This window comes from Puntigrus tetrazona, chromosome 8 (genome assembly GCF_018831695.1).
Source record: "Puntigrus tetrazona isolate hp1 chromosome 8, ASM1883169v1, whole genome shotgun sequence".
NCBI classification, from domain to species: Eukaryota; Metazoa; Chordata; class Actinopteri; order Cypriniformes; family Cyprinidae; genus Puntigrus; species Puntigrus tetrazona.
In genome coordinates, this window is record NC_056706.1 from 6848352 (window position 1) to 6859836 (window position 11485).

The window sequence follows — 11485 nt, forward strand, 5'->3', positions numbered from 1 at the left end:
TATTCCTTTAAAGAAACATAAATAAAAATACATAAAACATGCATAAACACTCAACTTTGTTACAACCATAATTTTGCAAACGAATGGATGATCCTACCAGGTTAAAAATACCACAAACCACTTATATTATAACCTTTTTTTTTATTACATTATAGTTGAAAGAAGACAAATGTACAACGAATCAAATGAACAGGATAATTATTGACAAAATATTGTCTACTCCTCTCCGGAGGAGGGCAGAACAATCGTGCTGGGATCATAATAATTTTCAGTCATGAGGGGAAGACCCTCAGCTTCCCTCTGTTTGATTAATCTTTCAGCTTCCCGACGAGCCCACTGCCTCATGCTGGAGGAGAAAAACAAGATTTAACAAGAAAAAAAAAAAACATTTTGAACAATCACAGCAATCAAGAAGTTATCAAGAATATTATAAAGCTCTTCTTCAAATATTCAAACCAGATAATCAACTGTCTCTTTCCAAATATCTACAGTAAAGAATAACACATTGTAAAACATTTCAGTTGACTATGCAAAATATGAACTGTATAGTAGTGAAGAGTAAATACGCTTGAGTTATACATTTCACGATTCACTCATGATATATAAAAACATGCACTAAGGATATTCTGATTGGTCAACCACTGTATTCTGTGTGTCATTTCATTCACGCTTCATGCACTTACCCATGATCCGGTAAATAGCTGATGAAAGTCACTCCAACAACAAGGGTCAAAGAAACGCCAAAGAAAAATGCCAACCTCATGTTCCATTCATCCACAAAAGAGTCATCATGATGGAAGCCATGGAAATCTGGATTCTGAAAAAGACGAACATGAACATTTGCCATTTATAAACTTAAGTAAACACAAATAACACCGCACCGAAAGAACAGAAACATCGCACACACAGCTTTTGCAATATGCAATACCGCGCATATAATAAATAAAAACGCATTATGGGTGTCGGATCACACCGTGCACAGACGTAAACATGTACCTGTCGAAGCCGTTTCAGACCGGGGTTTTATTGAGCGGCCTAAAAGCACTCAATCCCCGCCTGTCAATTAACCCACCGCTAATGGCTTTCCGCGCGTCATGTTTACGGCGCTCTTACCTTCTGAAACGGGTTGACCTCTGCGTGTCCATGGCTGTCCTGAGCAGCGGGAGACAAGGGCTGCAGATCAGACGCCACCGCCGCCCCAGACGCGCTCGACTTCGGCGTCTGCGACACACAGCGGCTCCCGAGCGCCGAGCTCAGACGAACCCGGGACAGGGTGGGCCAGATCCGGCTCAGGCGTGCAGCCATTTTCTCCGAACCAAGAAGCTTGTTTCGAGACAGCTACCGTTCCAGATTTTTTTTTTCCGGGTTAAAATGAGGTTACGTACATTTTCTGCGATCCTTACCGCCACCCGGTGTCGCGGATGTATTATAACGTAAAACCGGTCAGTTGTAGGAACTAATGTCAACCAGCAGGTGGCTCTGTTTCGATTTCTTGCACTTACAAATCTGAACTGGATCTGTCGAGTATGAAAAATAACGGCTTGGCAGTAAACTGTTCTTAAAAACGCTTTAAAAATGCGCCCAGATATACCTTAGAGTATATAATTCGTTTTTTATACCCACGTGTGCAATATTAAAGTCACATTTTTCTCATTTGACATTTCTGTTGTATCATCTGTACACTGCACTCACATGCTCCTCTGCACAGTCTATCAGTTCTTGTACATATACTTTTCATATCATCATTATAAACTCTTCTTCTGCTTTTCTTTACGTAGAATGATATTCTGAGTACCACAATTTTCTGTTGAAAAAGTCTAATTTCGTGTGTGTGTGTGTGTGTGTGTGTGTGTGCGTAAGCACTTTAACAGGTTCTAAAGAAGCATAAAGACGCTTTTAAACACGTATTTGGGGAATATCCAATACCCTAAAATTTTAGGCATAAATTTTGCTCTAAGGTACATGTCTGTGCCATTCGGTTGTCTTCATGGGTTTGTTATCTGACTACAGAAGCAGGAAGTTGTCAAAACCACAGACGCTTCAGCTCTTCGACATGTTCCTCCCTCGCAAGAAATCCAGTTTACACTCATGAACTTTTGCGAATCTCTTACTCACATTTAAAAATACACTCCTGCTGAAGGTTAGACCATCAGATACAACGAAATATCTTGAAAAATGCTTAATTATTTATTCAGTGCACATTAAGTCTACATAAGGCTTTGAGTAACTTAGGAGTCAATCAGATATTTAACAACTACAGTACAATACTTTTCAAACTGTGTGAAGTGTACAAAACATTACTATATTAATAACAAGCTATTAACAATCACGGACATTATTAAACAGTATAACGGCATGTGGTCTTGGTACCTAGCAAAAATAACTTTCCTTCATTCAAATCAGTCTTAACATTGAGGAAGAAAGATTTTTTTTTTTCTGAGGTTGTCTAAGGTATTTCCATATCTCCATTTGTAGACAAACGCCTGTCAGATTCGCACCCTCCTCTGCTCTCCATGTTTTCTTTGCTTTCCTCATCCGGCTCATCTGATTTCTGCCTCAAACGCAGTCCCGGATCCTTCTGCGAAGGGATGCGAAAGCTGGAAAAAGATCCGCCTACCGAGGACCGTTTTTCTAGTGCAATTCAAAAAAAAACAATACAGGGAAGTTAGCTGGAGTGTATTTATTGTGAAAGCAGACAAACAAGAATGAATTATCTTAAAAGGAGCTGTCTTAAGGGAATTGGGTCATTTTTTTTTCTGAAACCACAGTTGAAACAGACCTACATTGTATAGACAGCATGACACTCGCAGTCTCTGCATTAACCTCCCACTCAACATATGCTGAAATGCCAAGTTACACCAAAGACCTTGATTGCATATATAGCGTTTTAGATGAACCATCTCAATATCAGCCAAATTCAAACCATGAAGCATCAGAGCTGATGATTAATATATAGGCTTGTTAAAAGTAAACGGTGTGAATTAGATTGTGCTTTGTGTCTTGAAACTAACCCAACCAACCCCTTAAGGTAAAAAGCATACCTCCTGGTCCGATTGGATGCATTAATCTGTTCATCTGAACATTCCAGTGTTTAACATTGGTGCTGGCCTGACGAAGCTTCCTTTGAGCCGCCTGTCAGAATAAAACAATACAGATTTAATGTAAGGATCAGTACATTTCCTGAAAATATTACTTATATAGGTATTGCTTAAATACACCATTGTTTAGAATTTTTGGGTTCAGTAAGACAACTCTCATATGCGCATCAAGACTGCAGTTATTTGATCAACATACACACAAAAAACACCAGTAATGTTGCAATATAGATTTTTTTTTATGTCATTTATTCATGTAATTACCCCAGTCTTTGGTGTTGCATGATCCCTCAGAAATCATTCTAACATGCTGATTTGGTGCTCAATAATAAAAAGTATTATAAAAATGTATAAAAAGTATTTTTGTATTAGATCAATTTAATGCATCTTCGCTCAATAAACATTAATTTGTTCAATAAATATATAAACCCTTTAAAATGGCAGTGTAGGACTTTATGAATAAAAGTATTAAATTCTTCAATAAATACATGAACAAACACGCACTTTAAAATGGTAATGTAGGTCCTGCTAACAACAGCAAAACCAAAAACTACACAAGCAAAACCATACAAACTATAATATATAAATCTGAGTTAACACTGTAGAAAAACTCACCACCACATCCTGGTCCACTCGGTGGCGATTGGCTCTGACCTCCTCCAGCTGCCTCTGTGCTTCCTCCAGAGATCGAGATTTACTTTCCATTTCCTGTCTGAGCTCTTGTTTCTCCCGCTGGGCACGCTGGATATATTCCTCCTGCTCCTCACGGAGAGACATAAGGGCCTTCATCTTCTCCTCTTCCTCAGCCAGTAGCCTGTAACAACGAGGCAGTGAGCGATCGAGCACGATGAAGGTTAAAACAGCGATAGTGCGTTTAAATGAGGCATGTTTTATTAGCATAACAATTTGGGGAAAATGTTTGATGTGAAAAGTAAGCGGTTCACTGGACGGAAGAACATCCGATGTGGAACAAATCTGCTTTTTCATTTCATTAGTGACCTAAAAAATACTACAAAAAATAATTTTGATTAATTTTACGTTTGTCATGTAATTTCTTTGTTGAAAATGTTACGGAAATCCTCACACTTTATATTTAGTGCGGTCTCAGATTGTAGATGTACTCAGCTGTATATTAATATGCAGGAATGTATTGCAGAATTAATAGATTTGTAGTAGTAGAGTCATTTTGTATTTACTGAACTAGAAATTGGTATATTTTATATATCAATATTATGTATTGATTTCTCTGGGCAAACATATTTATGTTAAAAGAGCCTCTTCTGTCTATAACTTCCTCTGGTAACTTCCTCTTCATTAATTCCTGCATAAGCTCATGCAATGTTACATGGGAGAGCTTTTAAAATAATATATTTCCTCCATGGTGTTTTAGCACATTGTTTTGTAAGACACTAGCCAGCACAGTTAATAGAAAATGCAAAGAGGGTACTAAACGGTCTGCAGATGTGCTACTAAAATGCCCTTTTATAGCATCAGTGTCTTTGTGCATGAAACTGAGCATGGGTGCATTGCTCAGCAGTGTTTGTGTGCTACTGCTCACCGAGCCTGTGCATAACGGAAGGCCTCTTCGTCCTGCCTGGCTTTGATTTCCTGTTGTAACGCCTCCTCTAGTCGCTGCTGCATGGCCTCCAGTTCTTTGATTCGTGTTCTCTGTCTCTCTGCCTCAGCTTCCTTTAGTGCCATCTCAGCCTGCATGCTCGCCCGCGCCTGCACGCAACCAAACACACGGCAGATATACCTCACACTGACCAGTCTCTATCCATCTATCAGAAATTAACTCGAAAACCTTCCAATTCCAAAGTAACTGAGGCAGGATACAAACGGGATACAAAATTGCAATTTGCATTCAAATGTAAGGAAGTAGAAATTGTATTTTAGAAAAATCTATAAAAAATGACATGTGACAAAGCCTTATTTGAGAGGTAACATTCTGGAACACAGACAGACAGACGGATAGATAGACAGACAGACAGACAGACTGATAGATAGATAGACACAGACAGACAGACGGATAGACAGACGGACAGACAGACAGACAGACAGATGGATAGATAGACAGACAGACACACGGATAGATAGACAGACAGACAGACAGACAGACAGACAGACTGATAGATAAGACAGACAGACAGACGACCTCTTCAGCCTCTTTGAGCTGGATCTCCAGGGTCTGCTGGAGTTGTTCATGTTGCTGTCGTCTGCGCAGTTCGTCCTGCTCCAGCAGCGCCTGCGCTTGTCTCTGTGCCTCCTTCAGCAGCTCCAGCTCGGCCATCTTCCGCTCGCGCTCTTCCTGCAGGGCTCGTAAACGCTGCAGCTCCTGCTCCTTCGCTTCCCGCCTCTTCTCTCTCTGTTCCCGCTGCTCACGCCGTTTCAGCTTTAGGTCTTTATGAAGAGAAGCTTTACCCTCTACATGCAGCCGGATGGCTGTTTGGATAGCTGGTGGGGAAAAATAAATAAATAAATACAAATTTTTGGGAAAACATGTATTGATGTCAAGGTATCCTAAGATGTTATAGCTATGTTGTTTGCTATGCAGTTATTCTGCTGTGGTGGGTGGTAGGTAATCGCTTTTCAGGCCAAATAAAAAGCGATTAAGGCTAAAATTTTATGAAATCTATATATATATATATATATATATATATATATATATATATATATATAAATATAATCCACAAGGTGAAAATTACCTTGGTAAAGTTTCCCTGTGCAGTTTCATTTTAGAAAGTCTCACAAAACACCCAGTGAGTAAAAAAGTCAACCTTCAAAATGTCACACATTTCCACTAAGAAAGGCGTTTCCAAACCACAGTGACGCAGTGATTATTATTATTTTTTTAAATATGTTTAAAGGTTACACAACAACAATGGCCAATTGTAAATGTAAAGAAAGTGGCCCGACAAACAAGGTGTCTCTTTAAGAAAGGGAAACTAGACAGGGAAATAAACATCTTCAAACTCTCCCTACAATTTACAAACAGAACGCTCTGACAAATTATGTAAAAACTAAGTCATAACGCGACCTGTAGTCCACTCCTGCCTCTGTTTGGTGTCAGATGCACTGAGTTCATAGGTCTTGGTGAGCGTCTTCAGACAGAACATGCACCTCTTCCCATCTCTGTCAGGAAGAACCTAATATACAGAGCAGAGAAACATTTCAAACATGGCTCTGCTGTTTAAAGAAGTACATGTTCTCATCGTATTGTGTGTTCATGGACAGCCAACAACCAGGTAAATATGATGACAATTCATTAGGGTGGTACTGAGACTACGCCATTGTGGAGTTATGCCAGCTTTACTTCTAATAACAACACATGCAAACCACAGAGACTTGTACCTTACCTCTACACAGCAGTTTCCATCAAGCTGAATGTTGCCCTTGCGGTCTTTGCGGTCCTCGCTAGTGAAATAAATTAAAGTACTGGGTCTCAAAGTGAACCAACGCTCAATCCAGTTTCTTCTCAACTGGCCTTTCTTCCACAGATATCCCTGGTGTCAAGAAACAAGGATTTTTGTTAAATAAATACATTAAACATACCTACAAACAAATAACTGTACATTATTTGATTAAAGTTGTTGGTATTTCAATATGCACACGTCACATTTTTACACGTGTTTAACAGGATCTTTCTCATGTCACACGTGTGTTGAGTGTCTCAGTGACATACTACTGATGTTAAAACTTAATCACCTTTTTTTGTCTGTAACGCCATCCTTAATTTTTATATACATTAAAATTTTTGCTTTTCATTTTCTCTGATAACATGAATTGAATTTTCAAATAAATGATAAATTAATGTTATTTTGAACTGAACAGTAATAATGAAAAGAAGTTTCTTGAGCAGCAACTCAGTATATCTGTATGCTTTCTCAAGGACTGTGACACTGAAGACAGTGAAAACACTAAAATTCACCTCCGTCACTACATGAATAATTTTTACAATATTTTCTATATTTTTTCAAATTGTATTTTGGTGAGGAAAAAGTATTGCAAAAAAAAGAAAAGACTTTTTTTGAGCAAAAGATATATATATATATATATATATATATATATATATATATATATATATATATATATATATATATATATATATATTTGAAATAATAGGTTGGTAATTATATATATTTATTTTGTATTTTGCAATGCTGTAACTACTCATATAGGCATGGGGTAAGGGTTGCCAAGTGTAAAACAAACCATCCCAAGTGGTACTCAGAACTAGTCCAATCATGGCCAAAATTGGTTTCTGGGGAACTGAAACCGAACCCTCCAGGGGGTTCCTAATCTAAATTAACTAAAAGAACAACTCATGGCAACAGTATAAAAGTAACTATAACATGAGTAAAAGCTGTGGATTTGGCAACACTGCTTGGACAAATGGTTTAAGAATCAACTTTAAACAAAATCATATGATTGGCCAAATGGCCCAGTTTGCCGAGAATGACAATACAACATAACAGACCCGATTATTAAAGAAATACTAATATTAATTGATAATACCTCTTTCAACACATCACCCACTATTTCCCGGTACACCTCCTCTATTGCCATACTGACGGTTTCTTTGGCAATGCCTCGCGTTAGTTTCCCAGAATTCATCATCTCCAGAAAGGCCCATACAGTGAAGCCATTCTGCTGAACAGTATCTTGGGAAATGAAGTCTTCCAGTTCAACACAGTTCAACTCGACGCTCATAGCCATGCAAAACTTCTTCAGTAAATATTCAACCTATGGAAAAAATGCAATAATATTTACACACGATATTAAGAGCAAGATTAAGAGCAGCCACCTGATGCTGTTGCAGCACATTTACCAACCAGCTTCAAAATACTGTGCAAAACGGCACATACTATGAAACACCAAGATTTAAGTTTGTACTCTTTTTTTTTTCTCATCTGCTGTCAAACTGTCACAAGTCACATTTTACAAATAGTTGCAAAACAGGGCACAGGAAATCAACCAAGCTGCAAGACAAGAAACACCACAATGGCGTTGGGAAAACATACAAATTTAGCACGGACAGAAAGAGAAAAAAATGACGTTGTTTTAATGATATCTAACAATTAAAATGATTATAGTTACACTATAATTTATAATCACTATAGTGATTATAGTCACATATGTAGGCGCTGTGCCTCTCATAATGAACTCATAAAGCCTTACTATGAAGGCTACTAGTGGATAAAAAGATTTGAAATGGTTATTAATTAAAATGCATACAAAACCCTGTTTGAATTCATTTGTTCTGTTCAACACAAAGAAAGACATTTTGAAAAAAGTTTGTAACAAGGCTGTTTTTTGCCTACTATGCCAAAGTCAGTGGCGACCCAAAACAGCCTGGTTACAAACTTTTTTCCAAACATCTTCCTTTGTGTTCGGCAGAACAAAGAAACTCATACAGGTTGGGAACTACTCGAGAGCGACTAAATGATGACAGAATTTTCACAATACTACTCATAGCAAAATTGTTCACTGACGTGCTTAAAAAAATGTGACCTAAATGAGACATAACGCATGAGTTTCACCTCATCAGGGATCATGACCAGAGGATATCTGTCCTCCGAGAGAAATATGAACAGGCACCAGAGCCGGAAGGCGTCTTTTCCAGGTAAAACACACTTTCCCTCTGGTCGATAGTTCTTCTTGGCAGTAAGAGTCCAGCAGAGCTCGTCCACATTTTCTTTGACAAACGTGCCTTCCACCACCTTAAAGAGAGGAGACAAACACTTAGAAATTGACTAAAGAAGAAATCAAAATATAATAATTGTTGATTAAAAACAATATATATATTTTTTTAGTTGGAGTATCCAGCAGATACTTATACATAAATCCTGTCTCTAAAACAGAAAAAAACACTTGTAAGAGAATGGGAGAGGCTGTGTACCTTGTCCAGGATGTATTTGTTGAGGTAGGGCATGTATCCCTGGCTGGAGACTGGACCGTCGTCGTCATCTCTGAAGTGTTCCTCAAGAGCCGCTGGGTCGTGTGGGATACACAGAACCGTGTAAAGATTATGAGACAAGACCTGCAGAGCAATAGCATAGATCTTAAACAACAACAACAACAACAACAAAATAATATCAGAATTTATCAGATATTTATTGACTCTGTAACCATTCCATTAAAGAGGAAGTGACTAAATTGTGCTCTGCATTTAACCCATCCAAAGTGCACACACGCTCAGAGCAGTGTAGATGTACACTAGAAGTTACTTTCTCTCTTAGCATTGCATAAATTGCTCACCAATGGATCCTCTGTAGTGAATGAGTGCCGTCAGAATGAGAGTTTAAACAGTTGATAAAAACATCACAATAATTCACACGATTCCAGTCCAAACCACATAATTGTAAGAAACAAATTTATCATTAAGACGTTTTAACTTCGGTCTTTCTTTGTTTGTAAAGAGTGCACATGTTTATCTCTAGATTGAAACAAAGACAACTTTTTCTGTTCAAAACTGATGGACTGGAGTCATGTGCATTATTTGGCATTTTTATATATATATATATATATATATTAACAATGTTTAACAATGGATCCTCTTCAGTGAATGGTTGACATCAAAATGAGATTTCAAACTGCTGATTTAAAAAAAGTAAAAAAAAAAAAAAAAATATTATTTTTTATTAAATTTAATTTTATTAAATTTAATTTAAATTTTATAAAAAATAATTTATATATATATATATATATATATATATATATATATATATATATATATATTTTTTTTACATCAGCAGTTTGAAATCTCATTTTGATGTCAACCATTCACTGAAGAGGATCCATTGTTGAATAAGTCATTTACTGCTATATTTTTCCAAATCTGTTCAGATGAAGAAGCAAAGTAATCTAAATTTTGAGTCCATTTTTTTTTTCATTTTTACAAATGTTAATTTTTGGGTGAACTATTCCTTTAGGTTTTACTCTATTTTGGAGTTTAGAACAGGCCTGAAATGAGATTCTCAGAAGCATAAATATTTCATGCATCATTATGACCTTGAAAGGAAGCGGGCCAAAGGTAGAGGTCTATTTATACACACATTTTAGTATTCACAGCTCGCACAGAGACTTGATTGAACCCACAATCATGGGATCAAAAGTCATTTATTCACTGCTTAAGATTATCTAAAATAACACCAGGCAAGATTTTAAAACAATTCATTTGCTGACAGACTCAAAACAGCAACAGCAGGGCTACATTGCATTACTTCAACTTTGCTCGGGAACTTCTCTAAACATTTCTTTGAAAACGACAGACTTGTGGACTGGAGATGAGTAGATCAAACCATGATGTTACGAAGTACAAAGAGTGTGATCTCACTACACGCATCCGGTGCCCACCGTTCTCAAAACTTACAGTTCAAAGTAAAACATGTGTGAGCCCATTTACAGCTTCAGACCCAAAGAGCCAGAGATGCTCAGTTACAGCCAGTCATGGGGAAAAAAAACATAATCATGGGACTGAAATTAAGCAACAATTTGTGCACCCGTACAAATGAGCCTGAACTAACAGAACATGGTCTATTGTAGCATAATAAGCTTTATGAATCAACAATTTAGGGGAAAAAAACTAAACAAAAAAAAAAAAAAAAAAAAAAACGAGACTGCAGTCTTATCTATGTGGTATGAGATCAGACATAACCTTTATAAATGCAGAAAAAAGAAGACAATTTTAAAGAAAGAATATTACCATTAAAATATTGCCACTAAAATAAGAATTAACATTAAATAACCTCACTCTATTAATGAAAGATATCTTCATTCTTATAAATAGGTAATCGTAAAAGAAAATCTGTGACCCATATCTTCAGCAGGTTCACTATAGACCATGTGGCAAAACACACAGGAAACGCATCGTAAGCAAGTACAGCAAGTGCGTGGCATCTTTTAAGCATAATATAGGAATGAAAAAAAACCAACAACTTTTGCACAAGTTGATTACCGATCCTTCTTTCTGTTCTTCGGATCAAACAATATGTTAATAAGAGAGAGATAATGAAATCTGAGAGTTGTACTCGACTCATATTTTTAGCCTCCCACATCTTAAAGTTTTTTTATCATAGTGCATTTATGGATTTGCAGCTCACCTTGAGTTGAGACTTGGACACCTTTCCACTCTTCTCCACATCTAGAGCGGTGAAAGCGTACCAAATGGACTTGAGCAGTTCTGAACGCAAGTCCATGACTGCAGCAATTTTACTCTTCGTTTTTCCTTTTTTCACTGCCTTCTCTTTCTCTCGCTCTGTAGTTGAAGGCCACCCACACCCACAGCAACAGTGTGCATCCTCCAACAGGCAAATCACACCCCCTGCTGGGCCAAAACTCTATCAAAAAGCAGTAAAGTTCGTTACATTTCGATTTGAACTCAAAATAGA

At 37.3% G+C, this 11485-nt stretch overlaps 2 protein-coding genes across 2 annotated transcripts; both read right to left on the reverse strand.

The window, feature by feature from the left end:
* Positions 1-121: 121 nt before the first annotated feature.
* Positions 122-1364, reverse strand: ndufb11 (NADH:ubiquinone oxidoreductase subunit B11). Its single transcript, XM_043246637.1, has 3 exons — positions 1114-1364; positions 684-817; positions 122-346 (listed from the first exon to the last, which is right to left on the reverse strand). Exons 1-3 carry the CDS (start codon positions 1303-1305, stop codon positions 217-219), a joined length of 456 nt encoding a protein of 151 aa, XP_043102572.1. The 5' UTR covers positions 1306-1364; the 3' UTR covers positions 122-216.
* Positions 1365-2164: 800 nt separating this feature from the next.
* def6a (DEF6 guanine nucleotide exchange factor a) lies at positions 2165-11355 on the reverse strand. Its single transcript, XM_043246033.1, has 11 exons — positions 11198-11355; positions 8995-9135; positions 8636-8815; positions 7611-7838; positions 6452-6598; positions 6133-6241; positions 5251-5549; positions 4654-4820; positions 3711-3909; positions 3042-3132; positions 2165-2631 (listed from the first exon to the last, which is right to left on the reverse strand). Exons 1-11 carry the CDS (start codon positions 11291-11293, stop codon positions 2447-2449), a joined length of 1842 nt encoding a protein of 613 aa, XP_043101968.1. The 5' UTR covers positions 11294-11355; the 3' UTR covers positions 2165-2446.
* Positions 11356-11485: the final 130 nt, after the last annotated feature.